The sequence below is a fragment of the Tubulanus polymorphus genome, chromosome 8, assembly GCF_964204645.1.
Source record: "Tubulanus polymorphus chromosome 8, tnTubPoly1.2, whole genome shotgun sequence".
NCBI classification, from domain to species: domain Eukaryota; kingdom Metazoa; phylum Nemertea; class Palaeonemertea; order Tubulaniformes; family Tubulanidae; genus Tubulanus; species Tubulanus polymorphus.
In genome coordinates, this window is record NC_134032.1 from 15,918,304 (window position 1) to 15,937,509 (window position 19,206).

Below are 19,206 nucleotides of genomic sequence, written 5' to 3' on the forward strand. Positions count from 1 at the left end.
ACTCTTGTCTCTGATCTACAGTAGGCTCTCCACTCTTGTCTCTGATCTACAGTAGGCTGTCCACTCTTGTATCTAATCTACAGTAGGCTCTCCACTCTTGTCTCTGATCTACAGGTAGACTGTCCACTCTTGTCTCTGACTGTCTACAACTGTACATACAGTATGACACTGACCAATCACAGAAAAACTGCCAAGAATAATTTTTTCGAATTATGCATTGTTTTTTTTTTAATTCTACATAATTCCTAGAATTTCATAAAAATCTGAAATGATTCTCCGTTTTGTGCCAGACATGTTACATTGTACCGGTAATAAATAAGACTTCATTGTGTTATAGTATAATTAATGAACATATATGATTTTACAGTTTGAGGACAAGTTATACAGTCAGTTATTAACCAAGCCCCCCACCCCCGCTCCCTGAGGTAAGCAGAGTAAAGCCTACTGTTATACTGTACAGTAGATTCTACACAGTAGGCTCTACTGTGCTGTACAGTAGGCTCTACTGTGCTGTACAGTAGGCTCTACCGTGCTGTACAGTAGGCTCTACCGTGCTGTACAGTAGGCTCTACCGCGCTGTACAGTAGGCTCTACTGCGCTGTACAGTAGGCTCTACTGTGATGTACAGTAGGCTCTACTGCGCTGTACAGTAAGCTCTACTGTGCTGTACAGTAGGCTCTACTGTGCTGTACAGTAGGCTCTACTGCGATGTACAGTAGGCTCTACTGCGATGTACAGTAGGCTCTACTGCGATGTACAGTAGGCTCTACTGCGATGTACAGTAGATTATACTGTGATGTACAGTAGGCTCTACTGCGATGTACAGTAGGCTCTACTGCGCTGTACAGTAGGCTCTACTGCGCTGTACAGTAGGCTCTACTGCGCTGTACAGTAGGCTCTACTGCGCTGTACAGTAGGCTCTACTGCGCTGTACAGTAGGCTCTACTGTGATGTACAGTAGGCTCTACTGTGATGTACAGTAGGCTCTACTGTGATGTACAGTAGATTATACTGCGCTGTACAGTAGGCTCTACTGCGCTGTACAGTAGGCTCTACTGTGATGTACAGTAGGCTCTACTGTGATGTACAGTAGGCTCTACTGTGATGTACAGTAGATTATACAGTGCTTACTTCTACTGGGTCTCACTACTGTACTCTGAGCACTATGCCTATATGCTTACTCCATTCTGAACGTATTGTTTCGATACATAGGCTTTTGATAAAACTGGCCACTAAGGCTAAAAAAAATTGATACCTTGTTTCTCCGCTCTGCTGAGCTTAAATGATGACCCGGCCAGCCGCCTATCTACCCTATACATTACTTTTTTTAAAATCGTGATCAATTTTACCATAACAGACCCGGCCGCTATAGAAATGAACTGTTTATAAATTTTATCATATTTTACAAAAATGACCCGGCCGCTGCGGAGAAACAAGGTATCATTTTTGTTTAGCCTAATCAGGAGCTGATTCATGATGATATATGGGGAAGCGTACAGATTTATCAAATTTGTTTTAATACCCTCTTTCATATTGTCAACAAACATACCAGGGTCTGATCTAAACACTTGTCCGATTGCCCGGGACAAGTTTATTCTCATCGGGGCAAGTAGGTAATCATTATCATTTGTCCCCCGGGCTAGTGCAATTTTATGTCACAAAGCTTTTTTCCCACTCGATACAACGGATGATAGTGCCACCAATCCGACTGCCTGTGTAGTAGTAGGGCAAGTAGCTTTTGGAGGGGGCAAGCGAAATTTCAGGGCAAATGGCTTTCATTTCTTAGATCGGACCCTGAGATACCGGTAATAAATGTATCCACTCCTGTTAATAACCAGATTACACAGTTTTAAATCCTAATTTTGCGACCCTTTTTCCCCATCCTCTGAACTACAAATATTTGTTCATACATCGCGTGCGTCTAAAATAAATTCTGTCGATCGATAAAAGAAGCTACTCTGACTATGTATCATTAATCTATACAGTGATTATAAACATCAAAGAGACAAGTGTCTATATACAGTGCAACCTCATCTGAATGACCTCAGAATGATATAATTAATGATTTATCGATTTTAACAAACCTAGAATTTCATGTCAGATACGACAATACCATCAACATGTACTTACATACTTGATATAACGATTTTATAGCCCCCTGGGGCCAGTTGCACAGTCGGGACTTTAAGTCTAAAACTGCCGGTCTTAAATCTTAAGACTGGTCTTAAGTTGTGTTAGATTGGCCATAGAACTAAGTTGGTCTAGAATGGTCTTAAGTCTAAGCCCTGACTTTGGAACCAACCCCTGAAGTTCGTTTCGTTGCGATGAGGTCCCACTGTAGTCATTTATATCACATTGAGACAATTAAAAAAGAACTGATTGAAAACCCATCTACGGAATATATATTATCATCGTCGAGGTCAAGGTCGAGTAGCGTCTGCCGTTATTGATTTATTATTAATCGTATGTTCGGCTTTAGCGACCGCTTGCGAAACTTCACCGTTTGTTTTTGTCGCGAATTTACCGAGTAATTTCGGGCAGACGAGTCGACCTTCGGTGACCTTCGCGCAGCAGGTCAGTAGGTCATACTGTACGCGGTCGCTGACGGTTGAGTCGTGTTTATATTCGGGGTGATTCCCGATAAAATCTCGTATCCAACCAGCTGTCGTCATCAGTTCACCTGAAATAATTATTCAAATATTTATAAGTTTCCATGAAATTGTATTCGATCTTGCAGAAATATTAATCACGAATATTAGAATCATTTCCACAGTTCTGGACCCAGTTCCACAGTTCTGGACCCAGTTCCACAGTACAGGACCCAGTTCCACAGTTCTGGACCCAGTTCCACAGTTCTGGACCCAGTTCCACAGTTCTGGACCCAGTTCCACAGTACAGGACCCAGTTCTACAGTCCTGGACCCAGTTCTACAGTCCTGGACCCAGTTCTACAGTTCTGGACCCAGTTCCACAGTTCTGAATCCAGTTCCACAGTTCTGGATCGAGTCTCGAGCCTCTATGCGAGTGAGTCTCGAGCCTCTATGCGAGTGAGTCTCGAGCCTCAATGCGAGTGAGTCTCGAGCCTCTATGCGAATGAGTCTCGAGCCTCTATGCGAGTGAGTCTCGAGCCTCTATGCGAGTGAGTCTCGAGCCTCTATGCGAGTGAGTCTCGAGCCTCTATGCGAGTGAGTCTCGAGCCTCTATGCGAGTGAGTCTCGAGCCTCTATGCGAGTGAGTCTCGAGCCTCTATGCGAGTGAGTCTCGAGCCTCTATGCGAGTGAGTCTCGAGCCTCTATGCGAGTGAGTCTCGAGCCTCTATGCGAGTGAGTCTCGAGCCTCTATGCGAGTGAGTCTCTTACCGGACGCTCGCTGTGAAATCAGTTTCAAATACTGTAGAATCGTACACAGAGTGTCCACATCTACTTCAAGGTCGTTTAAATATCGTCGAATTAACGGTATCAATCCGGGAAAACCATTCTCCTGTTAAAATATACAGCAACATGTCATAGGGGGAATCATAGGGGTAGACATCTTATCTAGTAGTGTCAGTATCAAATCACTAGTAGGAGACAATTTGATGATGTCATAGGGGGATTTGCGGAGGCAGACATCTTTTCTAGAAGTGTCTTTAGATCAAATTATTAGTAGACAATTTGATGATGTCATAGGGGGATTCATAGGGGTAGCCATCTTATCTAGAAGTGTCTATAGATAAAATCACTAGTAGGAGACAATTTGATGATGTCATAGGGGGATTTATGGAGGCAGACATCTTTGTCTACAAGTGTCCATAGATCGAATCACTAGTAGGAGACAATTTGATGATGTCATAGGGGGATTTATGGAGGCAGACATTGTTATTATGGATTAAGCGAACATTTATATATAACTATCGGTAGGTATTTCGATGATGTCATAGGGTGAATATAATTCTGACCTGTCCGTTGATAATTTCGTTGATACTCATCTCCCGATACGTTGAATGGATACATTTGATTTTCTCCTCGTTCGACAATAAATCACAGTTTCTCATCGATTTGAATTGAACGTCTTTACGAAAGTAAAATCGCTCCTGTTTAACGGCGTCTCGTCTCTGAGCTTTCTGCATGTTCTCTTCTACCTATCAATATAAACACAAATATCAGTCAGAGGGGTAGAGAGTGGGAGGGGGAGAGTGGGAGAGAGAGAGTGGGAGGGGTAGAGTGGGAGGGGTAGAGAGTGGGAGGGGGAGAGAGTGGGAGGGGGAGAGAGTGGGAGGGAAGGGAGAGAGTAGGAGGCAGAAGAGTGGGAGGGGGAGAGTAGGAGTGAGTGGAAGGGAGAGAGTAGGAGGCAGAAGGAGAGTGGGAGTAAGTGGAAGAGAGAGAGTAGGAGGCAGAAGAGTGGGAGTGAGTGGAAGAAAGAGAGTAGGAGGGAGGAGAGTGGGAGTGAGTGGAAGGGAGAGAGTGGGAGGGAGGAGAATGGGAGTGAGTGGAAGAGGGAGGGAGGAGAGTGGGAGTGAGTGGAAGGGAGAGAGTGGGAGGGAGGAGAGTGGGAGTGAGTGGAAGAGAGAGAGTAAGAGGGAGAAGGAGAGTGGTAGTGAGTGGGAGTGAGTGGAAGAGAGTAGGAGGGAGAAGGAGATCGGGAGTGAGTGGAAGGGAGAGAGTAGGAGGGAGAAGGAGAATGGGAGTGAGTGGAAGGGAGAGAGTAGGAGGGAGGAGAGTGGGAGTGAGTGGAAGAGAGTAGGAGGGAGGAGAGTGGGAGTGAGTGGAAGGGAGAGAGTGGGAGAGAGTAGGAGGGAGGAGAGTGACAAACAGAGGGAAAACATGGAAATAAAGAGGTCAAACGTACCTTCGATATCGGAATCAGAAAATTCAAATTAAACGATAAAATGACGCGCGTCAATAAAACGATGAAAGTCGCGTAAGCTGCGTTTTCAAAATCAGTCAGTTGAACCTATAAAATAAACCACACTACTAGAGCCCTCTATTGGAGACAAGGTTTAATAACCGTTATTACTCTCGGGATGATGATGATAAGCGAACCTCAGTAGGACGGAACTCGACCCTCCAGCCGATCGGTGAATCTGGAGGTGGCGGTTTAAACCTCATCGTCTGCCAGTTTGTAGACTGAATATTCTACAAATAATAAACATACGTATTGTGGTCAGTTAACTCATTTTCTCATCGATTCTTACTAACGACTAACGACATAATTCAAAATTCTCTGATTATTTCCTGACCCTGTGGGGCCTATTGTCATTAACTGTCATTAGCAAGTACAACAAAAACAACCAAAAATTCAAATTCACTGATTAAATTATAAGATATCCTCAGTGAGGGCTGTTTCTTATCAAGAGGTTCCTTGTGTCACTCGTCACCAGCAAGAACAACAAGACACCAAAAATTCAAATTCCCTGATTAAATTATAAGATATCCTCAGTGAGGGCTGTTTCTTATCAAGAGGTTCCTTGTGTTACTCGTCACCAGCAAGAACAACAAGACATCAAAAATTCAAATTCACTGATTAAATTATAAGATATCCTCAGTGAGGGCTGTTTCTTATCAAGAGGTTCCTTGTGTCACTCATCACCAGCAGGAACAACAACACACCAAAAATTCAAATTCCCTGATTAAATTATAAGATATCCTCAGTGAGGGCTGTTTCTTATCAAGAGGTTCCTTGTGTCACTCGTCACCAGCAAGAACAACAAGACACCAAAAATTCAAATTCCCTGATTAAATTATAAGATATCCTCAGTGAGGGCTGTTTCTTATCAAGAGGTTCCTTGTGTTACTCGTCACCAGCAAGAACAACAAGACATCAAAAATTCAAATTCACTGATTAAATTATAAGATATCCTCAGTGAGGGCTGTTTCTTATCAAGAGGTTCCTTGTGTCACTCATCACCAGCAGGAACAACAACACACCAAAAATTCAAATTCCCTGATTAAATTATAAGATATCCTCAGTGAGGGCTGTTTCTTATCAAGAGGTTCCTTGTGTCACTCGTCACCAGCAAGAACAACAAGACACCAAAAATTCAAATTCACTGATTAAACCATAAGATATCCTCAGTGAGGACTGTTTGTTATCAAGAGGTTCCTCGTGTCACTCATCACCAGCGAGAACAACAAGACACAAAAAATTCAAATTCCATGATTGAATTATAAGATATCCTCAGTGAGGGCTGTTTCTTATTAAGAGGTTCCTTGTGTTACTCGTCACAATCAAATGATTTTTTCCAATAAGTTTATTCTTCGGTATTCAGAAACACCCAAGATAGAAACGACATAAAACAAAACAAACAAGACATAAATATCGCGTAAAACTATAGATTTGATTTTCCTAATCATAATTTGCTAGTGACGTGTAATCTAATCAAATAAGATTTGCACAACAGGATGAATTTGACACCTTGTTCCAAACGGCTGACAAGAAAATACTTTCTAAAATATTATTTCCTATGAAAAAGTTTCAGGTTTCTCTTTCAGTTTTGACATATCAGTTTTTGAAACAAATTTGTGAGTCCACCATCTTCAAATCGTATCAAATCGCCTCCGGTGGTGATTTGATGATATGAAAAATCGATTTGAATTTGATGCCGTGTTAAATTAAAAAATCAGGCCAAATCGAATTTGATTATGACAAGATAAAAACGATTTTAATTAAAATCAAATTTAATTTGACGTGATAAATTCGCCTTATAATTTTACCTCGAAATGATCAGTGTCTATTTCATCGTTGAGGTTGAGTTTTTCGCTGAATAAAGATATCGGATCTCTGATGAATAAATGAGCGACGTGTTGAGCTAAAAGATGATCGACACCGGCCGAACGTAAATCGTTATAATAATCGATATTATACGTTAATTCCACGTCGTTATAGCGATCACCGCACGGCGACAGGTAACTATCGATAGAATCGTAACGAGATTTCGTTATTCGAAATCGATTCTGTTTTAACGGCTGAAAAAAGAAAAATGACAATAATAACCGCAACAATGTCGTCGGTTGAAAAGACGCTCTTATAAAATTTGATTTGAATTACTGACCTTTAAACCATATTCCTCGTCTGTTCTGTCATCTACGGATGAAGCGATGACGTTCCATCGACAATCGACATCAGCGAGATATCCTCTATAGACAGGAGACGCGGCGCTCAGAGCTAACTGTTTAATTATATAAATAGATATCCTCTATAGACGGGAGACGCTCAGAGCTAACTGTTTAATTATATAAATATTTCATTATAAAAAGATCGGTATCCCGCGATGACCTCGCTAGTGATGTCATAGGGTGAATACGTACTAATATAGGACAGAGTGATGTCATAGGGTGAATACGTACCAGTATAGGACAGAGTGATGTCATAGGGTGAATACGTACCAGTATAGGACAGAGTGGAGTTAGTTGATCGTAGAGGAATCGAGCCTCGTTGATGTTACACGCCTGAAACGTCATCTGTAAACAGGAGCAGCCCATCCCGAATCCCATCGCATCCATGTATATATGATCAGGTTTAGCAGCAGACGCTGATGATCCGTCAGTGTCCCCGTAAACGGACAAATCTTCAACAAACGGCGACGGTGTATTTTTATCTTTAAAAACTGCAACATTAAATTTACAGGCATTAATATATATATATATATATATACAGTGAATAATGACATTATTAGACAGAGTTCCAGGGCTTTGGATCCAGTTCCACAGATCTGGACTCAGTTCCACGGTTCTGGACTCAGTTCCACGGTTCAGGACCCAGTTCCACAGTTCTGGACTCAGTTCCACAGTTCTGGACTCAGTTCCACAGTTACTGGACCCAGTTCCACGATTCAGGACCCAGTTCCACAGTTCTGAATCCAGTTCCACAGTCACTCTGGATCCAGTTCCACAGTTCTGGAATCAGTTCCACGATTCTGGACTCAGTTCCACTGTTCAGGACTCTGTGAGACTCGGAGAACTGTGGAACTGAGTCCAGAACCGTGGAACTGAATTATCTAGAACCGCGGAAATGGGTGTAGAACTGTGGAACTGGCTAGTGAGTACTTACTGGGAATGTTTATAGCTACTTTTTTTCCACGTCTCTCCCGGATATTTCGAGTTAACGTCCTGGAGAAAATAAAAACAAAATCACACCATTAAAAACAGAATCAACTGGTACAGCGCCGACTGGTACAGTGCCAACTGGTACCGCGCCAACTGGTACTGCGCCGACTGGTACAGCGTCGACTGGTACCAAGTCGACCGGTACTGTGCCAACCGGTACCAAGTCGACCGGTAGTGCCAACCGGTACCAAGTCAACCGGTAGTGCCAACCGGTACCAAGTCGACCGGTACTGTGCCAACCGGTACCAAGTCAACCGGTACCAAGTCGACCGGTACTGTGCCAACCAGTACCAAGTCGACCGGTACAGAGTAAGGCAGAGTCTACTGCAGTTGTTTGAAATACTGACTGAAATCTTGGATGAGACATATTAATTGCTTCCGTTGGAAAGAACAACGACCGTGACGGTCCGGACTGCGGAGTGGCTCGACAGTGAGGATACGTGAAATTAACACATCCAATCCTGAAAACGAAATTCATCGAATCGATGTAAAAAAACAAACAGCTACGAAACACATTTTGTTTTGCGGTTTTTTAAACGGAATAACGCACCTTGGAAATGCAGTGAGTGACAGCGCTATTTCACCGGTCTCCGAGTCCAACAGACGACTCACAGCTTCACGCCTGCAACAACAGTGATCATACAATCAAACGGGACACACCCCTCTTCTCTCCCCCGCCACATGTTTCTACCCCTGTCCCCCTAAAACAACACTATCATATTTCATTCAATTAACCCTTTCAGTCCTGACTAGTTAATACCCTATAGTGCAAGAGATAATTTGAAAATTTTGAAAAATTCCACCCTAGTGTGTTGAATAACAGGAATACCACTATAGTGTGTCTACACCGCAGTGCGGTGTATCGTTAGTTACTAGTATTTCACCATGTTTGACAGGTGCTGCCATCTTTCAATAGAGATAAAAACTAATTACATCAATACACCGCAGTGCGGTGTACTAGCAAAATCCATCACTGATTCTTACACCGCACTGAGAGGCTTATAATGTACTGATAGATTTAATAGCCTCTGTCTCTCTGCTCCACCAGTTTCTAGCCCTGTCCCCCTTAAACAACACAATCACCATTCAATCAAAATGTACTGATAGATTTAATACACAGCCTCTGTCTCTCTGCTCCACCAGTTTCTAGCCCTGTCCCCCTTAAACAACACAATCACCATTCAATCAAAATGTACTGATAGATTTAATACACAGCCTCTGTCTCTCTGCTCCACCAGTTTCTAGCCCTGTCCCCCTAAAACAACACAATCACCATTCAATCAAAATGTACCGATAGATTTAATACACAGCCTCTGTCTCTCTGCTCCACCAGTTTCTAGCCCTCTCCCCCTTAAACAACACAATCACCATTCAATTAAATGTACTGATAGATTTAATATGCAGCTTCTGTCTCTCTGCTCCACCAGTTTCTAGCCCTGTCCCCCTTAAACAACACAATCACCATTCAATTAAATGTACTGATAGATTTAATACACAGCCCCTGTCTCTCTGCTCCACCAGTTTCTAGCCCTGTCCCCCTAAACGAGCTTCTGCAACGTACCTGGATTTCATGCTGCTTTCTACGACATTAAAACAAGCAGTCAGGGCGCCGTAGGGTTCACCCGGAGTCCCTTCTACCATATAACTAGCGTATTCAGGCCTCCATAGCGCTTCAAGTTTCGTATCTCTACAAATATAAATAACAAATACATTTAAACGCCAAAATAAGTCAGTTTTGACTAGTGAAGTGGATTTTAATCGATAATCAGCACTCTCAGTATTTCAAAATTCTATCATTTTTCCGGGTTAGTTCTAAATAATGGCAAAATTTTCATTTTTCTATTCTTTTCTTGTTTTTTTTTCTCTCTCTCTCTTCTGTTTTTCCGTTTCAAGGGTGCTTGCTATAGCGGCCTTTTCGCTTTTGCTTGGCCCTCATAAGAAAGCCGTCTTAATTTTATTTTTGTCCTGTTTGTAAATATTCTTATATAATGCTTTCTAAATTAAATAAATTGAAATTCATAAAAATTGTGCATGATACATAATTTTCTAATGAATATCAATATCATTAACTATAATATGAATAATAACGAACTGTTTAGCGTTGAGTTCATCGATCTGAAGTGTTTCGATACATCGAGGCGCTTCCAGCAGTAAATGTGCCGTTCTATTTTCATGATCAAATTTCACTAAAGAATATTCAACCTGCAAAAACGACAATCAGAAACATTAAAATCTATCAAATGAAAAAATGATTGTAAATTTCATCAAAACTTTTCCGTTCGAAAATCCGAATCGAAATTACGATTAAATAAAGAATTCGCGATTTAAAACGTGATCGGTCGTTGCAGTTATAGTCGCCGCCGTTGTCTAGGATACCACCCCAGGTCGGGTAGATGTTTTTTGTCAGTGGCAGATCTATAGAAATCGAGAATAATTCGCGAATGGTCATAGTTCTTTTCACGTTCAGGCAGGTTTGTCGGCAACAACCATGGACCCTTACGTTTGAGAGTCCGTGCTACAATTAACAATGCGATTAATCGGCTTGAGAGAGCAAATCGATATAAAAATTCAAAAATACTTTCAAGTCAGTTTTTTTGTTTCATTGTTTTATCTTCGACCTCGTTTATTTCAATAATTCAAGAAATCTCTTATCTATTGTACGATAACCACACTGGATTCCGGATATCACATTCAAATAGGAGATACGTCATAAAACGATAACCACACTGAAACGTGGTGAACGGATAATAAGATAAAAATCCACTATCTACAGATTAAAAGAATTTAAAAACAAGAATTTATTTCTAAAATGTAAAACATTAATCTGTTTTCCTCTGTATATAAACCCCTGTTTTTAGTCAATATCTCACACCTGACGATGATCTCTAGGGTGAGATCGAAACGTCGTGTTTTTACATTTTAGAAATAAATTCTCGATTTTAAATTCTGTTAATTGTACATAGTGGGTTTTATCCTATTATCTCTTATCTATTTTGACATAATTTCCGATCGTCCAAATCCAGATTCGACGAGGCGTTGTGCGTTGAATCGAACGTACGGTAATCCACACTCCGACTTCAATTAAGTTCCGAACGTCTGTAGTTCTGTGACGCGCTATTTACTGAATATCAAATTCTCTCCTATATTCTAATGAGATCGATGTAGACAAATTTTAAACCACAGTAAAATATGATTAATTGTTCGTCATGCCAGGGCAAGTGCTCGGATCGTCATTTCTACAGAACGACTGTACTTCGAATATTCTTAGTAACAAAACTACGGCAACCTCTAGACGTTAAACCCTTATTTTCTAGTGTTGAAAAAGCCACCATTTTGTTTTACCGGCACTTATTAGATGCTGATCATACCAGGTTCCGGCACTGTAGACACTTTGTTCTCTTAGTTATTTAGAAGTATCTCCCGAATTTGACAAAATGAGCATTTTCATTCATCACGAAAATAAAATTAAATCTTAACAGTATAATTACGTCCTAGTTATGTGTAATAAAACGCCAAAAAAGGGGGCTGGTCAACCGGGGGCTTAGTCAGTCACCTGACTGTGGTTTAGTTTCACGATCGGATAGTTTCACAAACCACATAAGCCGGTATAAGCCCATCCGGTAAAAGTGCAGATCCGCACCTCACAGCGTAAACGGTTCAATCAATAACATTAAATATCATTGTTTCAAGTCAAAATGTCATCAGCAATTCAGTAAATAGCGATTGCCATTGGTTAAGTTTTAAGATAGTTAGTTACCTAATCGTTGGTGGTAAGCTTTTTATAATCGGATGGGCTTATACCAACGTTAGGGATGACAAGGACCAAAACACGGTTGAAAAAAGTAACACTTCAAAAATATACTTTCTTTTCACTTCAGTCCACAATTAATGGCTTAATTCACAATCTAACACAGGTACCTTTCGAAATAATCCAATTTTATGTATGTTTCGAGTGGTTAATCAACATTATTTTGAGAAATTAATTAATTTCTCCACCAATTTCGCCATTGGCCGCCATTTCTCTGTATTGCACATGTGGCATGATAAGACAAGGGGACCTACAAGGATTTATATAAAACTTTCAAGACGAAACGACAATTTTTATTTTTGATGGTTTTCCAACTTATATTTCAAATCTTCAGGTTTTCCATATTAAATTATATTATAATAAATTCTGGTAAAAGAAAAATGTGAATAAGTGTTGATTTCTTAATTTTTTTCAATTTCGTCGTTTCGCTTCGTTAGTTTGTGCTGTTGTCCTGGCCTCAGTCCACAGGTGCCAGCACCTCCAGTAATTTTCAAAATGGCAGCTGTTGACTGGACGGAAATTTACTCTCACTTTACGGCCGATTTGCACATGGATTAAGATCGTCAGGTGAGGTGTTATAGGTATCAGACAAACTACGAATCTGTTGTGCGTCGATTACAACAAAAATTAGACGGATATCTTAAGAGACAATGAAATGCCAGGCAAATTACTCGTCAGTCAAATTGGCTGACGAAGATTTCATACAAAAATGACCTTCCCATTCCTGACTGTGGTTTGTGAAAATATCCGATTGTGAAACTAAACCACAGACAGGTTACTGACTAGTTTTAAGATATCTTCACTAGAAAGATTTTCGCCTGGATTCTGTCATAGCCTAATGTCTATTTATTAATTGATGAGACCTGTTTTTCTGGGATATTTTGCTTACTTTTTGGGGTACATACCTCATTTATGTCTCAACAGAATGCCAAAAATCGCGGACAACAACTGAATATCCGATATATTTCCAGTTCTGTACCAATTAGATGGATTGGCAAAAAGACTCCTTAAGTCCAGTTGAATGAGAGAGAAAATCCTCCATTTTGTCAAATTTCTTGGATTTGAACATTGTTACCATGCCTACGCCACCCTGATTTAGTTGTTGAGACCCCACAAGAAAAATAACTTCATTTCGTAGGCATGGTGACAATGTAAAAATTCAAGAAATTTGACAAAATGGAGGATTTTCTCTCTCATTCAATTGGACTTAAGGAGTCTTTTTGCCAATCCATCTAATTGGTACAGAACTGGAAATATATCGGATATTCAGTTGTTGTCCGCGACTTTTGGCATTCTGTTAAGACATAAATGAGGTATGTACCCCAAAAAGTAAGCAAAATATCCCAGAAAAACAGGTCTCATCCATTAATAAATAGACATTAGGCTAAAGTAGATTGCGTCAATCACGAGAGGTGCAGATCTGCACTTTTACCGCCCATCCGATTATAAAAAGCTTACCACCAACGATTAGGTAACCAGTAACTAACTACCGCACCGGGGGCTTACCTCATCTCCCCATTTCAAATAATCATTCTGTCTGTCCTTCAGTTTGTTGTATAAATGTATGAACTGTTGAATTCCGTGTTTTCTAACGTGTTCCGCTTTACTTTCAGTTTCGGCCCAGGATAAAGGGGAACCTTCCGTCAATAAACCCATCGTAGTCTAATCAAAATACAACTCACGGGATCGCCTTCATGTCAAAATACTCGATCTAATAAAATATTCAATTCAATTCAAAGACATCACCGTCTACTGCTGCCACCTACACTCGACTGCCGCAGCTAGTGGTTCTTACATGGTTTGTTGATTATGATATTATCGGAGCCAGCCCCTGTCCCACTCCACCAATCCGATAATATTTGATAATATCGTTATTATTCGAATTATCAATCATAATCAGAATATTTACGGCTAATGTTTGAAATAATAGGAATAACTTGTTTTATTTTGGAGAATAAAAACTGAAATTTGAATCGGTGAAAAAAAAATTACGGTGAACTCTCGCGGGACGCGTTCAATACGCGCGAGAAATGGCGAGATTGATGGCGGTGTATAGCTGTAAAGCGGGATGTTGAGGTTCGACCCTGTTTTACGTGATTAACTCAGTCGATTTGAAATAAACGCAAGGTCTGTGCGAGATTCACTGATCTCTTTGATCTTTAGACGGTTTTAATACCGGCGATTAATCTATAAATTAATTTGAAAAATGAGAAAATTCATCTGAAATCTGCTGGTGCCATTTTTTCCCCGGGCCCCAGAGATCCAGCACAGCAGTGTAGTCGTAGAGTAAATGCCGCCTCCAGTTCGCCAACCCCTCTAAACACAGCAGACTCCGGCTAGTGGACTACAACCCAGCTAATTTAGTCACCCCCGCCCACAGCTAGAGGCCGTAGCCGTAGGGACTAGAGAGTAGGGAGCCCCGATTCACTGACATGATGATTCCTACCTACCTGACCATCATCCATCCAATATCCTCACAAAATCATTGATTAAGGAAGATACAAGCTTAAGATGTTGTATTCATCATTTGCCTTCGAGAAAAATAATTTTGATCTCATTATTTTGATGGCGATGCTGAGAAAACTAGCGTTTTTAGAAATATTAAATTTGATCTGATTGATTTTCAGGAGATGAATTTATTTCCTGATTTACTCTTGGAGTGTTGATATAACGAACCGTGAATCGGGACTCGATAATGTCTCGACGATCTCACAGCTCGGAGCGAGATGCGAAACAGTCGCCGCGGTTGACGCGGCAACGTCAAACCTCTGAAACCCGCACGACTCGATCGGGGAAAATTATACAAAATGGCGGCAAAAAAAGGTCAGTCGAAATCTTAACAAATCAAATTGCCGTATTGTAATTAGTGAAATAATTGAGAACTTGAAACGCGTCCTAAAAACAAATACGTTCCCTAAAAACAGAATTCATTCGTTAATTTGTAGTGAATCGGTTACCATTAGCAACGCGGGTCGACATCACAGGACGAAGAGTTCTCCAGTGGAGAAAATAAAACCAACGGAAAAAACGTCTCCGGGGTTACAGAGTTCACGGACTCCGGGTTCTCGAACTCGGAGTAAAACCGAGGAATCAACTCCGGTCGTCGTAACAACGCGAGGTCGATCTAATATAACTAATAAAAGTTCAACTGTAACCGCGGCAACAGCTGCCGGAGCAGCCGAGAAGATAACATCTCGACGGGGAAGGTCTCGGCGGGATGCCGGGGATTCCCCTCGGGACGCTGGGGATTCCCGTCAGGACGCCGGGGATTCTTCAGATAACCTAAAAAACACTGGGGAATCCTCTGATAACCCTCAGGATACCAGGGATTCTCCTGATGCACCACAAAACACTAGTGACTCCCCTGATACAGGGGATCCCCCTGATACTCCGCAGACCGCTGGAGATCCCCCTCGTACCGTGCAGGATCCCCCTGATATGTTACGTGAATCACCTCGTGCCGCGGGGTCCGAGCAGACGATCACCGGACCGAGGAAAGCCGGCCGTCCTAGAAAACAAGTTAAACGGGAACCACAGAGTCCAAGCCCGGCTGTGAGCAGTGTGCCGGGTAGCACACGCCCGGCTGTGAGCAGTGTGCCGGGTAGCACACGTCCGGCTGTAAGTAGTGTGCCGGGTAGCACACGCCCGGCTGTGAGCAGTGTGCCGGGTAGCACACGTCCGGCTGTAAGTAGTGTGCCGGGTAGCACACGGCCAGCTGTAAGTAGTGTGCCGGGTAGCACACGCCCGGCTGTGAGCAGTGTGCCGGGTAGCACACGGCCGGCTGTAAGTAGTGTGCCGCGTAGCACACGCCCGGTGCGCACACGTACTCCTAAACGAGATAACGATTTCGAATGGGAGGACCTGTCTCCGCGCGTCAGTAAACGAGTTGCTACGGCAACCGAACAGAAGACTCCGACTGCCGCTCAGCAGCAGCGTAAAAAACCGATAAAACACCAACAGAGTCCGCAACCGGGTGGCAGTGATTTAGTGTACGCCGATGACGAGGTCAGTTTCCGGATCAGTCCCGTCTCTCAGCAACCGGTTGTAAAATCGGAAACGGTCGCTACGGCGACAACTGCTTCGATTGTGCTCGATAATTCAGCTTTATCGCTACCAGAAACGAGTGAATTTGAAAACATCGTCGACAGCGGTGATTTAGAAGATGTCATCGTTCCCGCGCATACTGCCGACGAATTCTGGACTCCAGTTACCACGGATACGCAGATACCGACGTCCGTCAACGACGAAGAAATGGAAGTAGATGAATCGTCACCGACGGCAACCACGATAAAATCGCAGAAAAAAAGGCGTTTTACGACTCCAGTTAAAACATGGAGTTTACGTCGGAGAACATCGGACGAGCAGCAGACGACAGCAGCTGCAGACGCAGGGATACACCTGCAGCAGACGACAGCAGCTGCAGACGCAGATGCTGGGATACACCTGCAACAGACGGATTTATCAGAGTATTCAGTGAATACCTCTCCACAGCAGGCGGATACCTCTCCACAGCAGGCGGATACCTCTCCACAGCAGGTGGATACCTCTCAACAGCAGGTGGATACCTCTCAACAGCAGGCAGATACCTCTCAGATTGATATTAAAATGGAATTTCTTCTTTCTGGTAAATATCAATAATGTGACCCCTTCTTTAATCTATTTATTGAATATTTTCAATTAATAGAATTATCAAAGAGATCGATATTTGTCGCTCGGAAAGATCTGAGAATTGCGTCGAAATCTCACGTAAATTATTTCGTTTTGCAGATGATAAAACGCCACCTGGTGAAAACTCGGTGGTCATGGTTAAACGAGAGGTTTCAGATTCAGATTTTCATCCCGATCTCATAAAAGCGTTTGAGGTTTGTGTTAATTTAATCCCCTCCACTCCCCTTATACCCACCCCCTATACCCACCCCCTCTACTCCCCTCTCCCTCTCGCTGTCTCTCCCCCTATATCTGAGTTACCAACTGTTCCTGATTTTCAGTGTTTGTTACTCTTTTATAATGAGAAATACTGATTAGATTAGATTGATGGGTACAGAAATATGAAAGATTTTATTGAGGGTCTTACTGTTGATTACTGATTAATTTGAACAGAAATATGAAAGATTTTATTGAGGGTCTTACTGTTGATTACTGATTAATTTGAACAGAAATATGAAAGATGTTATTGAGGGTCTTACTGTTGATTACTGATTAATTTGAACAGAAATATGAAACATGTTACTGAGGGTCTTACTGTTGATTACTGATTAATTTGAACAGAAATAAGAAAGATGTTACTGAGGGTCTTACTGTTGATTACTGATTAATTTGAACAGAAATATGAAAGATGTTACTGAGGGTCTTACTGTTGATTACTGATTAATTTGAACAGAAATATGAAAGATTTTATTGAGGGTCTTACTGTTGATTACGGATTAATTTGAACAGAAATATGAAAGATGTTACTGAGGGTCTTACTGTTGATTACTGATTAATTTGAACATTTTCTTTCATATTTTAATGAAATAGTACTGAAAAAAATTCAATTAGTTACTGATAGCACTATTCAGAGTTTGGCAGCCCTGCTATATTCATATTAAACTGATTTGATTAATATGATATTTTTAGGATCAGTTGTCGACTGTGAAGGTATTGTTCTGTAATATGTGTTCAGTGAAGCCTCTATCGAGCGTCTCTTACGCTAAAACACATTATTTACAAGTTCATCCCGATGAGTGTCGCCGAGCGCCAGATCCGTCATTTCCATCACAACTTGAACTAGACTCGATACCAGCGCGACTCATTGATTGTTGGTCGGTAAGTCATCACCTAGCAACAATCACAGTTCGTATTGATGGATCAGGGTGAATCTTATCTTCAAATCCAGACATTTTCAATTGCTGTTCCTGTTGGGTTCGGTTTCACAAAAAAAGTTAATCTCAAATTTTTGGTGTAATCGCCATTGGTTACTTCATGTTTACAATGAGGACAACAATTCAAACTTAACCGTTTTAGGCTCAAACTTTTTCGTGAAACTGGGCCCTGGTGATGAGTGACGCAAGGAACCTCTTGATAAGAAACAGCCCTCACTGAGGATATCTTATAATTTAATCAGGGAATTTGAATTTTTGGTGTCTTGTTGTTCTTGCTGGTGACGAGTGACACGAGGAACCTCTTGATAAGAAACAGCCCTCACTGAGGATATCTTATAATTGAATCAGGGAATTTGAATTTTTGGTGTCTTGTTGTTCCTGCTGGTGACACAAGGTACCTCTTGATAACAAACAGCCCTCACTGAGGGTATCTTATAATTTAATCAGGGAATTTGAATTTTCGGTTGTTCTTGCTGGTGACGAGTGACACGAGGAACCTCTTGTAAAGAAACAGCCCTCACCGAGGATATCTTATAATTTGCTGAGTGAACGTGAATTGAATTGTTTGATTGTTTGATTTAGGAGATGTACAATGATAAATCTGGTAATATAGCATTACCCAAAATGCACTGTCCATTGTGTCCGTTAACCACTCGTAATTTAGAATGTCTACGCCATCATTACGTTATCTGTCGTCGTGGTAACAGCAGTATGACCGATGACGAAGTTATTGATTGTTTGAGTCAACCATCCATACCTGCAGACGTGTTGAACAAGTGGATCGTAAGTAAAGACACACGGGCACACGCCCAGCAGTGTGCGTGCTACTAGGGCACATGCCCAGCAGTGTGCGCGCCACTAGGGTGCATGCCAGCAGTGCGCGCTACTAGGGTACACGCCCAGCAGTGTGCGCACCTATCATTCTTATCAGTCTATCTTATCTCTTCAGTCAATAAATGATATTCATTCACTGAAATGATTATTGAATTTTAGGAATCATTCAAACAGAAGAATTTGGCGTATTGCCCGAAATGTCGTTCGGCACGGCGACAAATGCAGTCGTTAAAATCTCATTACGTGTCTTGTTCGGCGAGAACGAAGCAAACAAAACAGCAGCAACAGCAGACGCCGGTCTCAGTCGAGGAGCAGACGGCCTCAACAGAGGAGCAGACGGCCTCAGCTGAGCTGCAGTTAACCTCACTGGTACAGTGGCTCCATCTACCTCTACTTTTTCAATTTTATCGTTTTCAAAAGTTTAAAATTCTGATTTACAGTATTATACCCTTTCTATTCATACAATAGGACGATCCGTCTGTCGCTGCCATGAAAATGGAAGAACCGATGGATACGACCTTGACCCACGAGGTATGTCGTCATCGGTAACAGTTTGATTGTTGTCCATTCTAGTCGAAATTTGTGTAAATTTTTAGAGTGAAAGATGATTTGCATTTTTT

The 19,206-nt window shown here is 41.7% G+C and overlaps 1 protein-coding gene across 2 annotated transcripts; it reads right to left on the minus strand.

The window, feature by feature from the left end:
• Positions 1-251: 251 nt before the first annotated feature.
• On the minus strand, positions 252-13,587 carry LOC141909591 (glutamate--cysteine ligase catalytic subunit-like). Of its 2 annotated transcripts, XM_074800065.1 has the most exons (15): positions 13,398-13,587; positions 10,584-10,598; positions 10,176-10,285; positions 9,645-9,770; positions 8,634-8,705; positions 8,431-8,544; positions 8,028-8,086; positions 7,364-7,584; positions 7,030-7,146; positions 6,692-6,943; positions 5,021-5,113; positions 4,827-4,931; positions 3,937-4,119; positions 3,359-3,479; positions 252-2,680 (listed from the first exon to the last, which is right to left on the minus strand). In XM_074800065.1, exons 1-15 carry the CDS (start codon positions 13,545-13,547, stop codon positions 2,421-2,423), a joined length of 1,998 nt encoding a protein of 665 aa, XP_074656166.1. In that variant the 5' UTR covers positions 13,548-13,587; the 3' UTR covers positions 252-2,420. The 2 variants fall into 2 exon arrangements, with proteins under 2 accessions (XP_074656166.1, XP_074656167.1); XM_074800066.1 differs by lacking the exon at positions 10,584-10,598.
• Between the last annotated feature and the right edge of the window lie 5,619 nt (positions 13,588-19,206).